At 47.7% G+C, this 20,620-nt stretch overlaps 1 protein-coding gene across 6 annotated transcripts in view; it reads right to left on the bottom strand.

The window, feature by feature from the left end:
* NRP2 (neuropilin 2) overlaps positions 1–20,620 on the bottom strand; it is an 89,748-nt gene that overhangs the window by 49,454 nt on the left and 19,674 nt on the right. For all 6 annotated transcript variants that reach the window (XM_042040929.1, XM_042040932.1, XM_042040927.1 and 3 more), the window contains exons 3-7: positions 11,270–11,451; positions 6,773–7,003; positions 6,080–6,235; positions 4,048–4,217; positions 2,854–3,009 (exon numbers count right to left, since the gene is read on the bottom strand). In XM_042040929.1, the coding sequence (XP_041896863.1) occupies positions 2,854–3,009; positions 4,048–4,217; positions 6,080–6,235; positions 6,773–7,003; positions 11,270–11,451 (895 nt within the window). The remainder of the gene's footprint in view (positions 1–2,853; positions 3,010–4,047; positions 4,218–6,079; positions 6,236–6,772; positions 7,004–11,269; positions 11,452–20,620) is intronic.

Genomic DNA, 20,620 nt, shown 5'->3' with positions numbered 1-20,620 from the left:
GTCACGGAAACAGCCCAGCCAGTCCTGTCTGCTGCGAGCACATATTAATCACATTTTCCGCTGCTCCATCCTGCCTTTCCCATTTCCCTTGCTGCTGACTGCCAGCAGCTGGGGACTCAAAGGTGAGCCATCACATTTGGCAGGGAAACACCCTGGCCCCACTGTCATCTGAAACACCGGAGGGAGGGGAAGCAGGGGGCAAAAGAGAGGCGGTCAGAGCTTCCCATCCTCTGCAGGGAGCATCATCCCCTCCCCGCCCCTCCTGCACTCTCTGGTTTTCTCTTGCATTAGCTCCCTGATGAAGATGTGAATGTTAGCTGACCCACCTATACATGGCAGAGCATTGCTTTTGGCCCACAGAGCTGGCAGAAATTCAGAGCAGTGTTTGGTACACCCCATATGCTTATGTGCGCATGTGCATATATAAATGTGGATGTGCAGATATACATACGTGTATTATATGTGTGTCTATATATATATATGTATCTATCTGCATGTATATAGAGAGTGCCTGTCTGGCCACACCTTCCCTCCCTCCCTGCTCCTCATGGCACCAAATCAAGCTGCGGCAGACTTGACGAATCTATTTGGCATGGCTCGCTCCAGCGTTGCAGCCCAGGCTGTGTGGAGCTCCGCGCTGACGCAGGGAGGGAGCTGCACCTTGAACAGACATCTGGGAGCTTGCCTAGTCCAGGAACAGCAACGTGGGCACGGAATGTGGGGCCAGAGCCCCCCAGCACCAGCTCTGTGAGTGAGTGGCCTTGCCCTGGCCCCACTGCAGCTCAGCAGCTGGTGGCCAGTTGTTTGGCGGGGCAGGAAAGCAGTCACCCAGATGCAAGGGGTAGGTGAGCCACCAAAAAAAATTACTTATCCTCCAACCTTGGGAGGTGTCTGCTAAATTACGGCCAGAACATGGGAACGAGTGACTGGAACAGAGGAGTGAAAAAGAAGAGGTTTGAATTTTCCACTTTTTTTAAAAGAAGAGAAAACAGAGTAGAAAAAAGCTGACAGGAATCAAGGACCAAATCCTGAAATTGTGGCAATTCAGGTGGCTGTGGGACTGTTTTGGATTGACACCAGCCAGGCTTTAGGGTCTTGCTGGAGCAATGTAAATTGACTTAGCAGCACTGAAACCAGTCATGCTCTCCTGCTCTGCCCTGGCTGAGGAACCAGTGTCCAACACCCAGGACAGCAAGGATGGGACATTTATTCTCCTCTGCAACTAAAACCACCCTCCAGCCGCAGATTCCTGGCCAGTAAAGACTTGAAAAGGTAAATTTATTCTCAGTGGTTATTTGAAACACTGAGCTGTGTACATAGCTCACCTCTCTGCCCAGCATGATGCATATCTCCTGCCTGCCTCAGCTTAAAGAAAAAGTCCCAATGAGTCCCCAAACTCACCTGGGGTGAGGAGAGATGGCCCCAGTTCACAGAAAGGTCTGCTGTGACCAGTGGGTCCTGGGAGAGCACAGAGGCTCCACACCACTGCATGGGCACTGTGTTAGAGCTATACATGAGCTCTGCCATGAGCTACTGTCCTGGAGACAGCCCACCTGAGATCTGGGGGAGCCCAGCTGAGGACTCCCCTACATGGTGCTGGGCTGCCCAAGTACCTCAATTTCCTTACTTCTAAAATAGGACTAACACTCCCTCAGTGGCATATGAGGAGTTTAAATACTCCAAATATTGCAGGTATGAGACCCTGATCGGGACATCTGCACAGAGAAGACTCATTCTGGGAAGTAGAGGGAATTTGAACCTAAGACATACTTGTGGGGATGGGGAAATCACACAGCCCGGAAGGGAAGGAAATGTCTGGATGAATCCTGGACAAGGCAGGCTACTGCATTTCATGCCAGCAGGGCCCGTGCCAGCAAATGGAAGGGACAGCTAATTTAATAGAAGTGCTGAGCAATTGAAAATCACTGGGATGTGTGTGTGGGGGAGGTGTGTGGGACCCCAGCCACAGAGTTCACACAGACACACTATGGCACATCAGCAGGGAGGACCTGAACACAGCAGCAGTGCTGGTGGGTGCCACAGAAGAGTAGGAAAATGCTTTCTTGAGGCACCCTTAACCAGGGAACAACCACATGACCAAAGCAATTGACAGAGAAAAACCTGCCTGGCACCATGGCTGCCTTAACCCTCCTCCCCACACCCCAAACCTCCCACGCAGACCACTCCAAGTTTATCTTTCCTGGCCACACACCAGCACCCATATGGTGTGAAATGGATGAACACCCTCCCTTCTCCTTGCTCCCGTCTCTGTGTGTGTCCCAGCAACAGAGCAAGAGCATGCACAGCTCCCAGGGCTCAATGCACCCTTGCTGACCATCCCTGCTAGTGCAGATCCCACAGCTCTGGCAGCCCGAATTGTTTCCCATTATTTATTGCTCATTTTGTTCTCTGGGACAGTGCAATTGCCTCTTAGGATTTGTGCCCTTTCATTTCCAGGCCTCAGTAACTCCTGAACTACAGTTTCATGTGGTTTTGTGATTGTTAACCCAGCATGCAGACGAGTCTACGACCATAAAAGCTCAATGAATCTTATATAGCAAAACACAAGCTGCGAAAACATTTTCTCCTTCATTTGCAGTCAAAGAACATACTCTCACCACCACGAAAGATGCAGCAGCAGCCAGGTTTTCCAAGGAATAGTTTTTCTACATTGCTGTGCAGAGGAGAAAGGACTATTTCTGCTCAGAGCATCATCTGTCTTTTAGCCATCATCAGAAAAATGGTCCCTCACAGATTAAACCCTCTGGGCCTGCAAAGTCTCTCAGTTCTCTTCCCTCTTGTTACCTGCAAGACTCACCAAGGTGCAGGCAAAAGAGACAAAAAGGCTATTACCTTGTGGTTTTTCCCATGTCGGTACATCATCCAGTCCTCCCCATTGGTGCTGACCTCCAGCTTGTAGGTACGGACATAGTAGCCCTTCTGGGTTTCTCTTGAGATGGCACCCTGTGTGGCAATGGCTGTGAGCACAGTCAGGAAGTGGAGGTCCACCTTTCCAGGGGAAAAAGGGACAAGAAAGAGAGTGGTGACCACCTGAGAGTCCAGAGTGGCTAATTAGTTCCTCCCTCTGTCTCTGAAATATAAAAAGGTGCAAATTCAGCCTGTCTCACTCTATCTGTGGATGCACAGTTCAACAGGCATGACCCTCCCCCAGGGCTGACTTCAGCCAGATAGGACCCTGGGACAAGAGTAGCTAAGGATCTTGATGTCTGTTTATATGGAACCATCACAAAGCCGCCTTCTTGCCTCACACCAAGCATTAGGATCTGCACAGAAGCTCATGTCCATTAAAGCAGGACAGAGACCAACTTTTTCCACGTAAAATAAAAGCATGATATCAATTAGCAAGTCCTGCAGCTCTTGGTTTTCCCTTGCTGGTTTTTTTTTTGTTTATTTTACAACATGGGTTGAGAAAGGTCAGCAGAGCTGGCTTAGTAGCCCTGCCATGAATGAAGAATGAGACGTCTGCTAGGGGCAATGACATTCACCACCTCCTGCTCGTAGTGCCCTTTAGCAAGCAGTGTCTCCCGGCGATGTGACACGGCCAGAAGCTGTGTGCAGACACACTGTGGCTCTAACCAGCTCCCAGGGAAAGCCTTTGCTCTGTCAGCTCCCTGCCTGACACAGCCCGCTCACGCTCCCTGCATCACTGATGAGATAAATATTATTCTAGTTGTTTTTCTATGCACCCCCTGGAGACTTTGGTCCTCAGGCCAGTGGCGGAGTCAGTGGCCCTTGTAAGTGGCAGAGGTCTCTCAGTCTCTGTCAGACTGCTGGAAAGTCCATCAAGGTTTTGGGCAGAAAGGAGGGGGTGGGAGAGAGACAGCGGATGGAGTCAGTCCTTGTGTGGGTAAGCTAATGGGAGAGCCAGCCAGCCACATTTCACTGAGGCATTGCAGCTCCCCTGCTGCTTGCTCCCCATGAGCCACAGAGGCAATAAAAAATTCAACAAGCCTTATGGTCAGGGGTCAGTTTAACAGCATGACACTCCATTTGGTAGGGGAAGAGGCGAGTGGGCTGGAAGGGTACCTGGAGGTACTCTTTGTTGCTGTCTACATTGGGGGTCCAGCCGTTGTCATCACTGTTGAGGCGGCTCTGCTGAGGGGTCCATCGCCCATCTGAATAGGTGGAGGAGGCACTGATCTGCATGTTGGAGATCCTGCCAGACTCCATCCCCAGAGGCACATTGCACTGAAAGTCTAGAGCAGACACACACATACACAGAGATTGGTTTACTGTCTCAGTACTTCACCCCCAAGTGAAAGGCAGCCCTGAACTAATCTCTCCATCTAATCCTGAGCAAAGCTGCCTGTCTGGAAAGATGAACAGATCTGCACCATCTTGCAGGTTGTGTGTGTTCACAGATGGCACTGAAAAATTACAGATAGGGCAGCTTTGTGTTTACAAGGCCCTCTGAACACTAATACAGGCTGGATCTTTCTCCCTTTCTCTATCTTCTTCACCTTTGCTCAGTTTTGACACAATTCTGTGCCTTCCCTCCCTCCACCTCCAACAAGATGTTCCAAGTACCCTTATCACAAAGTTCCCATCTTCCTGAAGGCTGTAGGTGAAATCTAAGCACTGACAAGGCAAGGAGACCAGACAAGACACATTAGGAGGGTGCTTACTGTTGTGCTGCCAGCAGGAATGTCAAGGATTGGAATGGGCAGCTATAAAGGTTTTGTGTGCATGTGAGAGCAGGGTTGTATGTGTGTATGTGTCTATGTGCATGCACTGTATGTGGTATCAGGCCCATAGGGATTAACCAGGCAAGATTATGAAAGACTCTTCTATGCTTTCATTTGCATCTCCTCACTTCTAAGGCTTTAAAAGTCACATTTTTCTCAGTTTTATGGCACATCTCATCTATTTTATGGCAGCTGTCCCGTAAAAACAATAGCAAAGAAGACAGTGATAGAAAATACTGCATGGGTCTAAGCGTGCTGCTACTGTAAACCAATGGGGCTCTACCAAACTGCCTGTTTTTAATGTGGCCAAGTCAACCTTGGGTGGAAATGATGGGCCAGGTTAGGATGTCAGTGCTATTATTGAAGTTTCAATTTACACCACCATAAATGAGAACAGGCCTGGCCCTTTAACAAAGGCTCTTGTGCTTGATTTCTCAAGCTTTGTGTTCAACATCTTATTTCCAACTCCTTTTAAAGGACAGAATTGAAAAGGGATTAAAGAACAGATCAGCTGAGTGTGGCAATAGGTAATGGTGAAGAGCTCATGCTTGTCTGTAACTCTCATAGCCTCAGCAGAACATCCCTTAATCACAGAGTAAGAGGTTGTTACCCTGCTGCCCTGGTGCTGCACAACCCCTACTCTACCCTGCTCTCTGTCACAGGCTTGCAGTGGCAGGTCAGGGACTCCCTCTCTTTCTCTGGGACTGAGGGGTGTCCTGAAGGCTGCTTCTGTTGTATCAGAGGTTCACTGGGAACAGAGGTCAAGAACAGTGACTCTGATGCAAAAATACCATGGGAAAACAAATGAAACCTTTCCTTACCTGCAAGTGTTACCAGAATGAATCAAAATGTTCTTTATTCTCAAAACACACAACTTACTCCTCACTCCACATCAATTTACCTCCCTTATTAAAGGTTATAATCAAAATTTGGCTTGAAATTCTTAGAGCTTTAAGCAATCTTTAATTAGACAGCCAAGAAATTACAATTTGTGGTTTGGGACTCTGAATTTCTGAAAAACTAGAGAAAGAGAGAGCACATATTTTCCCTGATGCTTTAATGAATCTGCTGCATATGCTGGGCTGAAGTCTTCCCCTAAATCCTTTGGGCTGAGCACATGCATGAAGGATTCTAACCCAAAAGGTATTGAGAAGACTTCACAAGCAAGTGAAAAGTCAACAAAAGGTCAGAAAGTGAAATTCTTACTGAAATCTCACTTCTATCAGAAAGAGAGAACACACATAAGTGGAACTGCTGTCTGCACTGCTGGTGGAGAACCAGCCCCTGGACACACTTCACTCCTGCATATGCCAAATGAAAGATGGGAAACACAGGGGACACAACTAAGTCATACACACACATTTCCAACTTACTTTCTGGGACTTCCTGGTGGTTCAAGTAGTACTGAGCAGAGAAACCGTCCTTAGCCACTGCCAGGTCCGTGTGGAAGGTGAGAGAGAGGACGCCAGTGGTTGAGCGGATGTCCGATGGCATCTTAGTGCCACAATACCTGCCTATCAAGGGGCCAACTGCAAAAGAAAGAGCAGCAAAGGTAATGCCTGCTTTTCCACCAGCCTCCTGGGTCACCAACACATTGCTGATCAGGATAAAAAAGATAGGCTTTGGGGATGGGCTGTTTTTTATATCCACTGGCCTGGTGCCATGCAGTGCAGAAATACCCACTGCAGCAGGCATTGCTCTGCAATTGTTGGGAAATACTCCAAACCACTCTGTTTCTCAGTTCTTCTATAAAGTGATGAGGTCCTCCCATCATTGCATGAACCCACTGCCCTTCCCTGAGGGAGAACTGCTGGTGTTTGGAGTGTCCCATGGGGCTTTTCAGACCAGTGGTTACAACAGAGCAGTAGCTTGTGGTTTAATGAATGCAGCCTTCTGCAAGCACGCTGTCCCCTGGCTGGCCATGGAGTGCCCTGATGGCAGGTTGCAGGCTGCAGCCACCTTTGAGGTTAGGCACCCCTGGTGTTCGGACACAGATTGCACAGTTTTGGAGCTTTGTGAGACACCAGGAAGGGCCAAGAAAACCAGTGCAGCACCTCGTGGCTTACCCTGAGGGATGCCATCCCAGATGTCTAGCCAGTCATACTTGCAGTCTCCTTCCCCCGCCTGCAGTGGGTCATGCTCAAGGTCGAAAAGCAGAAAGTGGAGGAGGATTTCTGTCTTTGGCTTGGCTATGATCGTGAAGATGCAGTCCAGGTTGTGTGGATACTTGTCAGGGAAACCCGGAGACTCAATAGTGCCATTGGAGGCGGTGAAGTTTCTGGAGCAGTCCTCGGAGCCTGTAGCAGCAGGAAAAGCCCAGAACCTTAGCAACAATGAAGCTTAATGCCAACAACTTGACACTGTGGGAACCCCATTCTGAGCTTAGCAGGGTTGTGTATTCACTTCTGGAAATGTCCAGCAGCTCAAGAGCTGTGGGAATTACTGCAGGGAGTGAGAAGGTGATTTTCAAAGCTTTCCACAGGTGGAGAGACAAGGTCCATGAAGTCACTGTAGTGGACAACATGGTTCTAAATCCCTTACACAGCTTTGCAAACATAATCTGTACACTACTGCTGATCCTTCTGGCAATTACCTCAAAACCAGGACTAGAAGAGCAATCCTATCCAAAACCATGGATGTGATTTGGCAGGCCAGCACCCTGCCATGTCCCTCACACCGGTGGTGGTAGACAGGGAGGTCACACCAAGCTGGCCTGCCTTCCCCAGCTGGCCCTTTCCACTCTAACCCGTCCCCCAAACACTGACCTGGCAGACCTGCGTGCTGCTCCGGAGCCTGCAGAGAGGCCGGCCAGCACGCAGGGAGCTGCCATCCACAGTACTCATGTCACAGCTGCTACCTGCAGCCAGGCAGGCAAGGCACCACAGCGGCCCCAGGTCTGATGGAGGAGCCCCTGTCCACAGAAGGAGCTGCCTGGGATGGGGCAGAGAAGAGTAATGGGATGTATTCTTTTTGGAAAGGCTGTCGCCGTGGGCCAGTCTCCTGCAAACTCCACCCTTCCAGCACAGACATCTGTGCCTCAGTTTCCTCTTGAGAAAATTTGGAAGCACAAATATTTACACAGTGAAAGGGCTTGTGGGAGGGTGCCAGTGTCTCCACTGTTTGCTGCAAACCCTTGGGAAGTGCACAGTTAGCCTGCAGCCCCTCCGAGATCCACACAAGAGACAGGGGCCAGCTCCAGCAAATGTCCCCACAACGTGGCCACAACAAGAGTGAGGGTAACAGGGCCCGTGGCAGGGGTGTCTCTGCTGAGAGCTGGAACAGAGCCCTCTTTTTCACAGAATGAGCCATCCACACCAGAAATGCAAGTTATTTCTACCCTTAAGGAAGACCTTTGCGTGGTGAGGAGGACAGACAATGTTGTCTCTTATTTATTGCTGACCTCAGCACTGGCCTCAGCTGCAGCCAGGCCAGCTCAGTGCCCCCTCTCATACAGCCAAGGTGCCTCGGGGTGGCTGGGGAAAGGGGAATTTATGTCATATTCATACCACGGTGACTTTGAAACCCTTGCCAGGACAATAGGCAACAGAAATCTGCAGCCTGGAGCTATCAGAGGGGAAAGGGAATGTGAGAGGCTGCTGGCTACTGCTGCAACGCAGCACTAGCATTTGCAAAGGTTTCTGCTTCACTTTTACTGGGACACTCTCCTTCTCCTCTACAAACCCTTTTGCTTCAGCTCTTCCAGGCAGTAGGAGCCTTCCCAGGACTAATGGGAGACTTGTTATTCAATTCATCATTAACCTATGGGAGTCAGACCAGCAGCCTGCAGTAATAGCAGGATCTTGCACTGCATTATGCAGTGCCTGGCTGGAGAGCTACTCAGGAGAGGCTCTTAATTGACTACCTAATGAAGCAGCCAGCTTTTCGGGTGTGAACCTGTGGGGTAAAATGCAGAGGCAAAAAAAAAGGCCAAACACAAATCACAGCATAATGCCATGAACAGGAATAAGGGTGTACTTTGTTCTAAACACCTTGAAAGGCGAACAAACAGTGAAAATAAGACAAGCTCCGAGCTAGGGAGAAAATCAAGGACTAAACCCAGAGTCAGGGACTGTCCTCTAGAAACAGGAAAGAGATGTAAACTATGTAGTTACATGAGACAAGAGTTTCCTCACGTGGGGCTCTTATCACATTTGGCATCTTTGTCTACATTTTGGCTAATAGCAGCAAACACAATGATCAGCTTTTTATAAGGAAGTTGCAGATAATCAACAGGAGTCATGCTGGCTTCAGCAGCACAGGCCAGCCTGAGAAGAGACTTTGATGCCCAGCGCTGGAGAGCTCAGGCCGGCCCTGCCAAACTGACTCACAAAGGAACCAGCAGGGAGGCTGGACCAGCTAGGGCAGGCGGCTCTTTTGTCAGCCCACAGACTGCTGACTGATACCCATCAGGGGATTCAAAGACTGGTATGTGGTTGTTTGTATGCAGATTGCTCCTCTCTCACACTGTGATAAGGGAAATTCAGCACAAGGTGGGGAAATAAATGCTCGATTGAAAAGAGTTGTTTTTTTAGGTCACCTTTAAGACAGAAGGAATCTGCAGCCACTGATGCCTTTACTGATCTGGACAATGACAATCTGATGACCTTTAAAGCTGGTGACACCCTTGCTGGTTATGCTGACAGCTCAGACGGAAACTTGGCTCGTGCCAGCCTGCCTGCCGACAGAAGGCAGAGTTTCCTTGTACTGAAGTAGCCCCGCAGCCAGCACTGCCCACCGCCCTCTCTGGAGCCCTGGCGGGGACTGGGGCTGGGCAGATGTGGGCTGGGAGTGCTCCCGGAGCACAGGCTCATCCACACTCCTGTGCCAAAACCTGCCTAGCCAGGCTTGATTTCATGGGCTGTGGCTGTAAGAAAGTGTGGCTGTATCTGGAGAGGATGGCTGCCTGCAGGGGGGGGGGGGTGACAAAAGGAGCCCCAGCACCACTTCAGACCTGAGGGCGGTACTGCAGGGACTTACATCGAAGGATACAAACTCAGCTCCAGTCTCCACTCAATATCTGCTCTCTTCCAGATCGGCCCTTGATTCCTCTCCTTCCCTCCCAGCAATAACTTCTTTTCCCCATGAATTTGGTCCCTTACTGGCTCCCACCCAGACCGACAGGGCTCCTGCCTGCCATCCCTTCCCACAGCATGGCTGGGCCACCTCAGCCAGCTGGACCACCCCACACTGCCTTGTGCCCTGAGTCAGGGCGTGGACCCAGTGTGAGGTCAGGCACAACCCAGCACAGCCTGCTGGGTTCACAGGAGGTGTGTGTGCAGGGAAAGAGAGGCAAGGGGGGCTGAGGTGGGTCTTCCCACCTACACTCTTTGCCATCCTCCGTGATGGCAACTGGCCTTAGCAAACCCCATATCTGGCTGAATCACTAAACTCTTTCAGGACTAATCTGCATCCTAACCATCAACTAACAGTGGTGGTGAGCTGGCTGCACAACAGCTAAATGCCCAGTTATGCAGTCCAGGCAACCACCAGCAACAGCATTTTCCTCATCCATTTGAACCTTCATACATGTCCTGTCCTCATCAATTCACAAGGAATTTAGGGAGTCTCATTCTCTTGCAGCAAAATCTCCACATTCACATCTACCTATGACCAGACTGTGTGCTGTCTGTACGCCTCTCCCTGCTGCACAGCTGGCCCAGGGACCCTGGGCACTGCTGCCTGTGCTCCTCATGTTTTCTTTAAAGAGGCTGGATAAGTAACCCTGTTGTGCTCCTTTTTGGTTCTTCCCATGGCACAGACATTTTCTTTTGGTGCTGGATGCAATGACATGAAAGCCACGTGTGTTGTCTTCCAACACATCAACAAAGGAATGCGGGCACAGGGCAGGCACCCGCGTGCCCGTGGCAAAACTCTCTCCTGTTCCCTCAGCATGCAGGCACACCTCTCTCACATGCAGGGGTTATTTTTTCAAGCCTCTTTCTTCCCAGATACAAAATTCTGGCAAGTATTTAGACAGAAACACTATTACAAGGGTTTTGAGCAGCTTTTTCTTTCCTCAGTAATAGCTCAGTATTAAACAGAATTATGAACTGTTCCTCTTACATCAGCTGGAAAGGTGCTGCCTCAGATTTTGACAGCACTGCTGCCAGCAACCACTTGAAAACCAGAGCCCCCGGTTACAAACCCCACACCCATGGAGAGAAAACACAGCGTCACTGATCAACCCTGAATTGCTGCTCCACAGGAGGGGGAGCTCCATGCACTTGTAGCAGAGGGACAATCCCCTTTTAGCCCTGACAAGCTCCACACATGCCAGGGAGAAAAGATGTATATTTCAAGTCCTCGAATACAAGAGAGCATTTAAGGAGCAACCCTGCTTTAATTGCCACACTGTGATCAAAAAATGCACTGTCATGTGCCATTAACATCTTTACCTTCTTGGAAATGTGATGCACAGATTTGCTTAAATAAAAAAAAGAAAAATGTGCTTTATCTCTGGAAAACATGCTAGAAATCACATTGAAAAAGTGGTCAAAGGCATCTCCTGGTGAAGATAATTGTGGCAAACAGTCTGGGAGACAGGCACCGACTCAGACACTCACCTGTCTTGTAGATCTCGTAGCGCAGAGAGAAGCCGGCACCTTGCCGTGCGTAGTCTGAGGTGAACTTGATATAGAGAGAGGGGCCAGAAGAGATGATGGTAGGAGGTGCAATGTTCCCACAGTGCTTGCCCAGCAGGTCTGCCGCTTCACTGTCCCCATCACGGATCTCGATGTAGTCGTACCTGCGGGGGCAGGTGAAATGGCAGGGAAACCATCTGTCAGGGAGATGCTTCAGGATGCCGGGAACAAAAACCGCTCTTGGTATCTGCATATTTCACAGAACGTCTTCCAGACAGGTACCTGGGACTCTCTTATTTACACCACACCACAGACCCCAAACCATTTTTTCTCTTTTGTCTGACTACATTTAGGTCCTTTCCTCTGTTGCCATTCACATCATTAATTTATTGCACATACATCCACTTCACTTTCTGAGCCAACATGCAAAATCTAGGACACACTTTACCTCCATTTCCACAAAACTCCTTTGGCATGGGAGAAGCTCAGATACAACTCTCCTGGGGCTGCTCTCCTCCCCTGACCTCTCCTCAGAAGTGCCATTGTGCTATTTGGCAGAGCTCACTATATTCCAGTATCCATGTGGGATTCAGCCAAGCATGTACCAAGCATGAGACTGTCAATGTTCAAACCATGTGAGCAGGTAGCTATTTTGTGCACTAACACCACATTGGTCCTTTAACAACCAAGGCAAGTACACTCACTTAGCACTTGGATATTAGTATTAATCCTCTTCTGTTAAGTGCTAATGAAGATTTTCTGTGGATGAGAAGTTTTGTGTAAGAGCTGGGTACCCACACTGACTATTGCTGATCTTGTACACCCTGTAACTGCAACCTGCCTTTGCTAAACCCTACTTGAAGATGTTCCACCTGCCCACTGGCAGGTATCTGACTGGTCTGGGGGAGGAATGCATAGGGTTAGAAGAGTTGTCTCCTCATGCAGAGACAAAAGCTTGTTGCAAAGCTTGGCTGGAAGGTGAAACTCCCACAGATCCCTTCATATTTTCTAGGCCATGACTAGGCAAGGTAGTAGTATCAGGCTCTGCGTGCTGAGAAGAAACAAACAGCTTTTATGTGTACATCTTGTTCTTCAGCTGCTTTCTAACGCCCACATTCTCCCGCCCCTCTCCTCTCTGGCCAGCATGCTGCTATTTACAGAAACTGACCATCTCTCTAGGACTGTTTATTTGCTTTGTATCAACCTGTTTGAACATGCTACAGCTCTTCTCACGGGGCCAGGGAGGAAAAAAGCATTTCCAGGCTGCCAGGAATCTGCCTTTCTTCTTTGTCACAAGATCTTCTGTTTGGGAATGGAGAGTTGAAAGGAGAAGTAGCTTGCTGGATACAGAATGATCCTCATGTGACTCATTCCCGTTCTGCAAAGCACATATCGGCAAGCAACAACCTCAAAACAAACTTACAGGGACTTAGTATGCTCCTCCACAAAGAAAGATGGCCCAGATGGCTTTGGTTTCACTCCTTTCTGGGACTAAATCAGGCTGAGAGCCAGAAGCAAAATGCCTGCTGATAAAATCCTGTCTACGCTGGACTGAGCACTCAACTAGCTGCAATCACCCAGCCTTTAACTTCATTACAGACTCAATTGGCTTGGCCAAGGTGAAATCCAAGTGGTCTTGAGAAGTGGCACTCAAACAGGAAGAGCATTTGGCTTAGCTGGTGTGTGGACACACAGCAATGCAAATGAAGATCTGCTCCCTCTGCTCTCTCCTCAGCTCTGCCTAGCCATCTATTACCTCATGACCCCTTATTACCCTGACACCAGTCAGCAGCACCCTGAATGACCCCACTAATGTCCATCATATGTGGCTTGATCCTACCATCTCTCTAGGGAGGAGGAATGTAGAAGGCAGTGTTAGTGCTTCTAAGTAGAATTTTTTCCTCCTTGTTTGTCTATTTGTTTAAAGTAGTACTGAGCAAACAGCGGGGACATTTTGTTCTTTAAATAACTACTTGCTTTCAGTGTGCTTGCAGCCCTTCCACATCTGAAGTGCACATCTGTGCCGCAGGACTACTGGCTACTAGTGAAATTGTGAATATGTGGCAAAAAATGAATTTGGCAAAAACATGAATGTTGGCAAAACACAGTTAATGGGGTGGATTGTAAAAGCTGCCATTTTCATGCACAGGCAGAGGTTAGCTGCATCCCAGGGAATCACATCTGTTTGTGTCCTCGTGGGGTTGTACCTCGCCAACACAGTACATGGCTTCAACTACCTGACTGCAGTGATCACAGCTGCTGCTGTAGCCAGCACACCACACATCCTAGTGCTGTCCACATGGCTCCTCAAGCCACCCAGTTCTGTAGGAGCCCTGCAATTTCAGAAGCAAGTTCTGGACCAAGAAATACTTTCTTATTGAATGGGTGACAGGCTTCCAGTAACACATACAATTTGGGAATATTGCAATCTCCTCATGGGCAATCTGCAAATGGAAAATTAAAAGAATGAATCTAGTAAGTAAATCATCAGGAAATATTTGCCTCTTTGAATTAAACCCTATTTGGCTTCATTCAAGCATCTAACTTAGCTTTCTCATACTGGAGCTAATCCTTAATAAATCAAATGTTAAAAACAACTGAAAAAAAGCCCTTAAGGGAAGGTCAGGGAATAATTTTTTGCCAAATGTAAAATTAATATAAATGTGTAAGAGTTTTCTTCCCTAGTTAAAAGATCTTGGCCCAAGTCCTCTGCTCCGCATGAGGCAAAACTTTTTCTTTGGGTCATATAAACAGAGTGTGAATTGGGGAAGTATTACACTTGGGAGATAGCTCCTGCCCGGACGAGCAGGAGCACCTACTTCCTCTCCATCACAGCAAATAAGCTTTAGGTTTTCAAAATGAAACACCAAGGATGTCCAGTCAAAACTGTTAAACTTCCAAACTTCAGCAAGAATGCCAGCTAATCCCCACCACAGATTCTTTTGGAACCATGCGCTTCAGTCATGTCCATGCCTTGGCCCTCAAACAAACAAATTGATAAACCCCATTCTCCTCATTCTGGGTCACTGGACATGTTACAATCTAGTTTGGCCAAATCTTTGCTTCTGTTAAGCTTAAGCATTGGTTTCCAGACTTTCTTCTTCCCTTGTGAAAAAGAAGAAGAAAAATTGGAAGGAAGAAAACCTAACCATGCTTTCTACTCTAAGCATTTCATTTTCAGATAATTACAGACTAGGGCACAGCTGGGTGGGATACATTTATGCTGCAATGGCATTCAAACTGTCTCATACAGTGCCCAGCAATTTGCATTTCACTCATTTAACCAAATCCATTGTTTCAGTCAACATGCACCAACATTCCTGTGGGCTGACCTCTCTGGCATTACCTCTACTGGGAAAGCTGCCATCTCTCCAAGCACATTTCATGGCCACTTTTCCCCACCTAGGCATTGCTCCAACGAGCCAAGCATAAATATGTGAGGGTAGGGTGCAACCTCTGTAACCCACAAGTATAATCAATGGATTAACCAACTCTTCTTTTGCAGCAAAGGTGACCACAGTTGGCTGCTCCTCCAATGGCACAATGGCAGGACATTCCCAGCTGCTGCTTGAGTGGGAAGGTCAGTGAGTTGGTTTGAAACCACCTCAGACAGCTTTTCACCAGGGAGTTTTGAGGCAGGGAGGCAATGCTGAAGTGCTTTTAACTCCCCAGACAATGGAGGCTGAGAAAGAAGGGAAATACAAGGCTTAGATGCTCTTCTTGAAGCTGTTTAACAGAATTAAACAGAAAATGTACAATGCTTACAAATATTGCTGTGTTTTTATTACAGATTTTTTAATAGAAAGTGCTTTGCTGATGTTAAGAGAGCTTTTATAAACTAATTCTAAAGCACTTCTACAGCCTGAATTATTCATGCTTGTTTGCTTGCTTTTTTCTCCAGTCAACCTCTCTCTGCTTCCCAGTGTTTCCTTTCTATTTTTCCTAAGTCACTTTGCTGCTGGCCCCCCAAGAGAAGTGCAAGAAAGGCAAACAAGCCCCAGATGCAGTGATTATGAGAAGACCTACAGCTTTTCAGTCCTTTTCTGTTGGGAAATAGCTAATCTGCTCCCTGACCACTGAGCTGTGCTCTGTGATCCCCTGGGGCCAGGACAGACCTCCCACGTGCCCACTCAGGCACTGCTGAGCTCCAGGAATGCTACAACCCACCTAGGGAGCAGCACCAGAAAGCCTGCGACACTCCTCTGGGTGCTCCTCTCCAGAGGGACACAACTCAAAGCAGTTTGGTGACCCATACTGCTGAACACAAAATCAACAACCCCGTTGACCATCATCCCCAGGTCCCAAGAGATGCTGAGTCCTTCCCCATTGAAACGTCCTTCAAGGGCATTACAGGGACATCATCTAAAGATGGGGAGAAACATGAATCACAAATTATTTATACCTTCACAGCCATAGAATGAGTCCTCTGAATACATAAATTTGTGCAAAGCCTTGCTCCAAAGCTTAAGGAGGACTGGCTCCCCAGTCCAAGCTCTGACCTAGCTGGCAGCTTTCTCAGTCTCTCTCTAGAGCTATGACTTGAAGTACGTGAGGACTTGCACTCAGCAAAGCCCAGTTTCCAGTGCTTGCCAGGACTGGAGAGAGATGCAAGGCTCTAACCTGAACTCCTCCAATGTCTAATTTGGAGCTATTATTTATAGGCGTTTCCATGGGGCTCATGACTGCAGCTGGCAAACAGTAATGATGGGATTCTCACGATACCCTGGGAGGTAGGAAGGCAGAGAGGAGCAGTGTCTGCCCCAAGGTCACACAGGAAGTTTGCAGCACAGCCAAGAATAGAAGCCAGTCTTGACTGGAGAGATTATATTATATTGGAGAAATCTGGCCTAGATAGACAGAGGGACAAATAGGTACAGACTGCATGACAACAACCCTAAATTTGGGAATGCCCAGGGCTGACTTAAGCCTTCAAGACCTCTGCTCTGCTTGAACCATATGTCACTGTGTCTTGAATCCATCTGCTGAGGGGAGGAAGAGAAAGTGCTATTCTAGTGAAATTGGGCAGGTGTTAATACTCTGCAGGTAGCTGGGGAAGGCCTGTGCTTAGCCACAATGGCAGCTAGTAAATGCAATTGTTCCCCCTTTGAAAAGGTGGTGGAGGTTTATTTCTTAGAAATTTTTATAAAAAGCATAAGGTTTTTTGAACATCCTCTAAGAACAGGCAGTTTCTTAGAAATTAAATAGCAGTTGCAGTATAGAGATAGTTAAGAAATGGTGAACCAGCATCTCTGTGCTTGTTGCACAATCAAGAGGTGGCTAGAATTAATGTCCATTACATGCTAGCTGGCTTAGTCGATTTTTCTGTGTCAACACCCATCTTCATGCTCTTTTGTACTCCACCTTTCAACCAAATCCTTATTTCATGGGTGGTTACATTGCGAAAGACAAAAAAAACTTTTCCATGATGTTTACACAATCTTGAGCAACTGCAGGACATACCCTTCAAAGGTTAAATTGTTCCAGAAGCTACTGAGGACTTTTAAATTTTTTTTTTTTACAGCCATGATAGCAGAGGCAAGCACCACTGTTATCTGATGAGACAAGAGCAATGAAGTTTGATCTTAGCTGCCAGCCCTTAATCAGAGTAATTAATTATAAATACAGCAGATGAATTGGATTCTCCTTTGACTTGAACTGGTTTTACACATGTGTAACTCATCATTTTAAGGGTAATCACTCCTAATTTATCCTGGTGTGAGAAAAGAATCAGTCCTCATAGACACAAGCCCTGATACAGCTTTGTGCACAGAACTAAAAAGCCTGTACCACACCTACCTTCAGCTAGCTAAATGTCCTCGGCTCTCAGAGGAAGCAGACTTCTCACACCCAGCTTGGGATGGGATTAATTGTTCTTCTGCACGGACAACAAAAGTACTTCAAATCACTCTTACTAACTAGACCTGGGCTTTGGGTGTCTGAACATTGGAGAGATGAATCTGACCTCAGTCTGCACCTTTTGGGGCCATTTTTGCATATGCTGAAGCAAAAGATGCTCACAGACCTTGCCCTTGTTTTGCCCTTATGGAAATAACTGACTCTGGCAACAACAGAGAGAAATGGGCTATAATTGCTCTGAATCTGAAGGGATTTCACTGGATTTCAGTGACTAAAATGACAAAAATTCAATGGCAGCAGGGGGAGAGCTAGGCTAGGGTGGGGGGAGTGGGGGGGCAATGGCACAGGCAAAACTGCTTAGGATTTCTCAGAAGTTTGTTTTGAATTTGTTGTATCCAATTATGTCTTGTGTAATCACAGTATTGTGAGGGTTTGTAATCATTCTACTGTGCTTTGGATTATTTTCTTATGTCCTCAAAAAATCTGACCAGAATTTCTGAGAAATTAAAAAAATCCAGTTATCCAGTTAAAGGGAAAGAGAAAAAAATTTAAAAAAGGAAAAAGGAAAAGAAAAAGAAAAACACAAAGAGAAGGAGAGAAAATAACCCTATTAGATTGGAAAACTTCTTCAAAAATGCCTTGAAGACAAAAAATGGAAACTATAAAGAGCCTCTGTTTAAACTCTGTGTTGTTGTTTTCACCCCCTTACAAGCACTGCTGATGGGAGGAGGTTTTCAGCAGTTACTGCTAACTTATGTGTGTGGGGGGGGAAGGTAGCCAAAATATTTCGTGCAAAGGGAGGAATAAAACATAACTGCAAAGTGCTCCTGAGGCAAGCTGTGATTCAGGAGGGAATTTCAGCTCCTAGCATGCTGCTGCCCTCCCCTGAGACAGGAGAGCAAAGGCTCCCCCGTGCTTTGCCGTTCATCCCTAGGCTGCCTCCCTCAAGCTGTGTTGCCAGATCGCTGCGGAAAGGCGTGTTGGAGTGGAGAAGTGCTCTCATCTGGGGCATGTCTGGAAAACCGTCCGTTATATAAGAAAAAGAGATGTGCTAATGTGCACTTCGGGGGTTTTCTGCAGGCTGTTGTTCAGGAGTTACACACGGCTGTTTAATTTTATTTCTGTCTCCAAAACCATCTATAAATTCCTCACTCTTCTATTTTTAGCTACAGGGGTCTTTTGTTGCAAGATGTCTTTGGTGTTCATTGGTGGGGGGAGAATCATGGTGAAATCAGGAATAAAATATATAAAGCATGTTCAGAATAAGTCCCCTTTCCATGGCATTCTGCCTTCTGTTGCTGCTCTAAGGGAACTGAAGCAACTCACAACCCTTTCATACCCTAAAACGAAGGACACTTGAGAAAATGCATTTGCACTTTTCTCCTTCTGCTACAACCCATCTGTGGGAAAAATTAGACTTTGGTTTCTATGTCATTTTACTGTCACCACTTACAGGCACTTGATCACTAACAGAAAGAAAAAAATAAATATAATAAAAGATAAAAACCACAAAAGGAAAATTTACTGCCAAAAAGCAGCAGAGCAGGCAGAAGGCAAGGGGAAATGTTCACTTTGGTCTCTTTGCAGTGGGGGGAACAGATTTTGCTTTCCTGATGGGATCCAGTGCCTGACAGCCCAGGCAATAGATGGAGACAAGCTTAGGCCAGGCTGTCCAAGTTCTGGGGTGCTGATGAAGATCAGGGAACACACACAGCCTGCTGTGCCAGTCCTACTCCCAGAGGAGCAAGTGATGTTCCATCACACCTTGCTGGTGCAATATCAGCCATGGCCTTAGATACAACATGCAGTGAAAAGCAAAAAGAAAGAGTAAAAACCGGGATCAGACAGGGATCAGAGCTTGGTAGCTGGGCTTTCCACTATCACTCATTTGCACTGGCTTTTTTTCAGCACAAAACTGAAATAAACACCTCGTTAAGCACCAATTGTATAAAGGAGGTTGTAAGAACAGAGCCCTGACCAGCCCACCCTCACCCTCCTGGCTGTCTACAGCCCTCATTAGTGATGGATGGTCACCCTGGGACTGGCCCACCATAGGACGACTTTCTGACCCCGAATTTTCTCAGACACAGCCTGTTCACAGCCCAGCTCCTGCCTTAGCTGATGCACAAGCGAGTAAACCTTTACTGCCAAGACTGGCCTGCAGCCTCCACTGTTTGGGCATTCCCACAATTTGGCTGTGCCAGCTTGTAGTAAGAGCTGTTTCTGGGGCAAACAGTGCACCAAACATGCCTGGTGCCTCCTTGCATACTGCATAGCACAGCATCTCCTACCCCCCTCTCTCCTCAAAATATGGGCACGTTCAGCTCAATAGCCATCTGAGCCAAACAGTGCCAAGTCTGAGCACAGTCAATGCCTGAGTGAGGGTGAGTGCTGTGCCATGCACATGCCACACCTTGCTGCACGCTGGCAGCAGCAGTGACCTCCCACACAGTTCTGTGAGACAGCAGTAACTGTCCGGCGGTGTGGGAAGAATTAGCTGCTGGCAGGGGCTGATTGGTACCGCTGAGGTGAGCTCAGCCCAGCCCAGGGCAGCAGGTCAGAGAGGCAGCCACATAAAGATACAAGAGGGAGACAGAGGCAAGGGAATGGGATGCTGCATGAGGCTGGTAGGTACTCTTTCTCCTTAAGGTACCTCTGTGCTCTGGGAACAGGGGGATAGGACTGTCCCTGTTTCTCCTACAGGCAAGGACCCTGCCACTGCTTTGCTCAGAAAGATTTTCTTCCAAGCAACCCTTTGTGTCACCCTCCCGTTCAGCCATGGCAGTGTGTCTGCTTTGTCCTGCCAGCTCAGCCATGGAGTGTTTACAAGCCTCCCTCACCCTTCCAGGCTGTGGTTCAGCTCCATTGACACTGAAGGCAACAGACTCCTCTCTCGGCGTGTGATGAATCAATTACTTCCTCTGACACTCTATTACTATAGCCCTTACATCTCCAGATTGCAGATGAAAAGACAGGCTGAGAAGGGGGACAAGGAAGGGGAGAGGTCTCCTGAGGTCTCCTTCAATTGAGTTGTTGGACATCTGAAGAAATCCCCATCTGCCATATTTAAAGACAGAGAGATGTTTTGCTCCTGAATGGCAGAAAAATCAGAGGGTTTTCACAAAAGAAAACCTAAGAAATCAAATGGGTCAAAAAACTTCAACAAGATGCAGTGAACATAGATCAATGGTGAGTCAGTCCCCTCTGCTGATGGAGATCCCAGACCTTGTTCCCACCCATGATTAACAGCCAGATATCAGTATTACCAAAGAGACAGTCATTACACCTTCCTTCTCCCTGCAAGATAACAATGTAAATGAAACCTCATACCAACACTCACAGAAGAGGAAGGAAGCTGAGCACATGCCTCAAACTCTCGTGCTGCCGGTGGGGGGGAGTGGGGGGGACGACGACTACTACTACTTCTTGTTCGGCATCGATCAACAGCCCCAGCTCTGAGGTTTCCCTGGAGGCTTC

This window comes from Corvus kubaryi, unplaced genomic scaffold, assembly GCF_017639235.1.
Source record: "Corvus kubaryi isolate FWS band 111438036 unplaced genomic scaffold, C.kubaryi_AGA036_p1.0 37396, whole genome shotgun sequence".
Lineage (NCBI taxonomy): Eukaryota > Metazoa > Chordata > Aves > Passeriformes > Corvidae > Corvus > Corvus kubaryi.
Note: the sequence above shows the minus strand (reverse complement) of the source record. Positions and strands in the feature narration are given on the sequence as shown.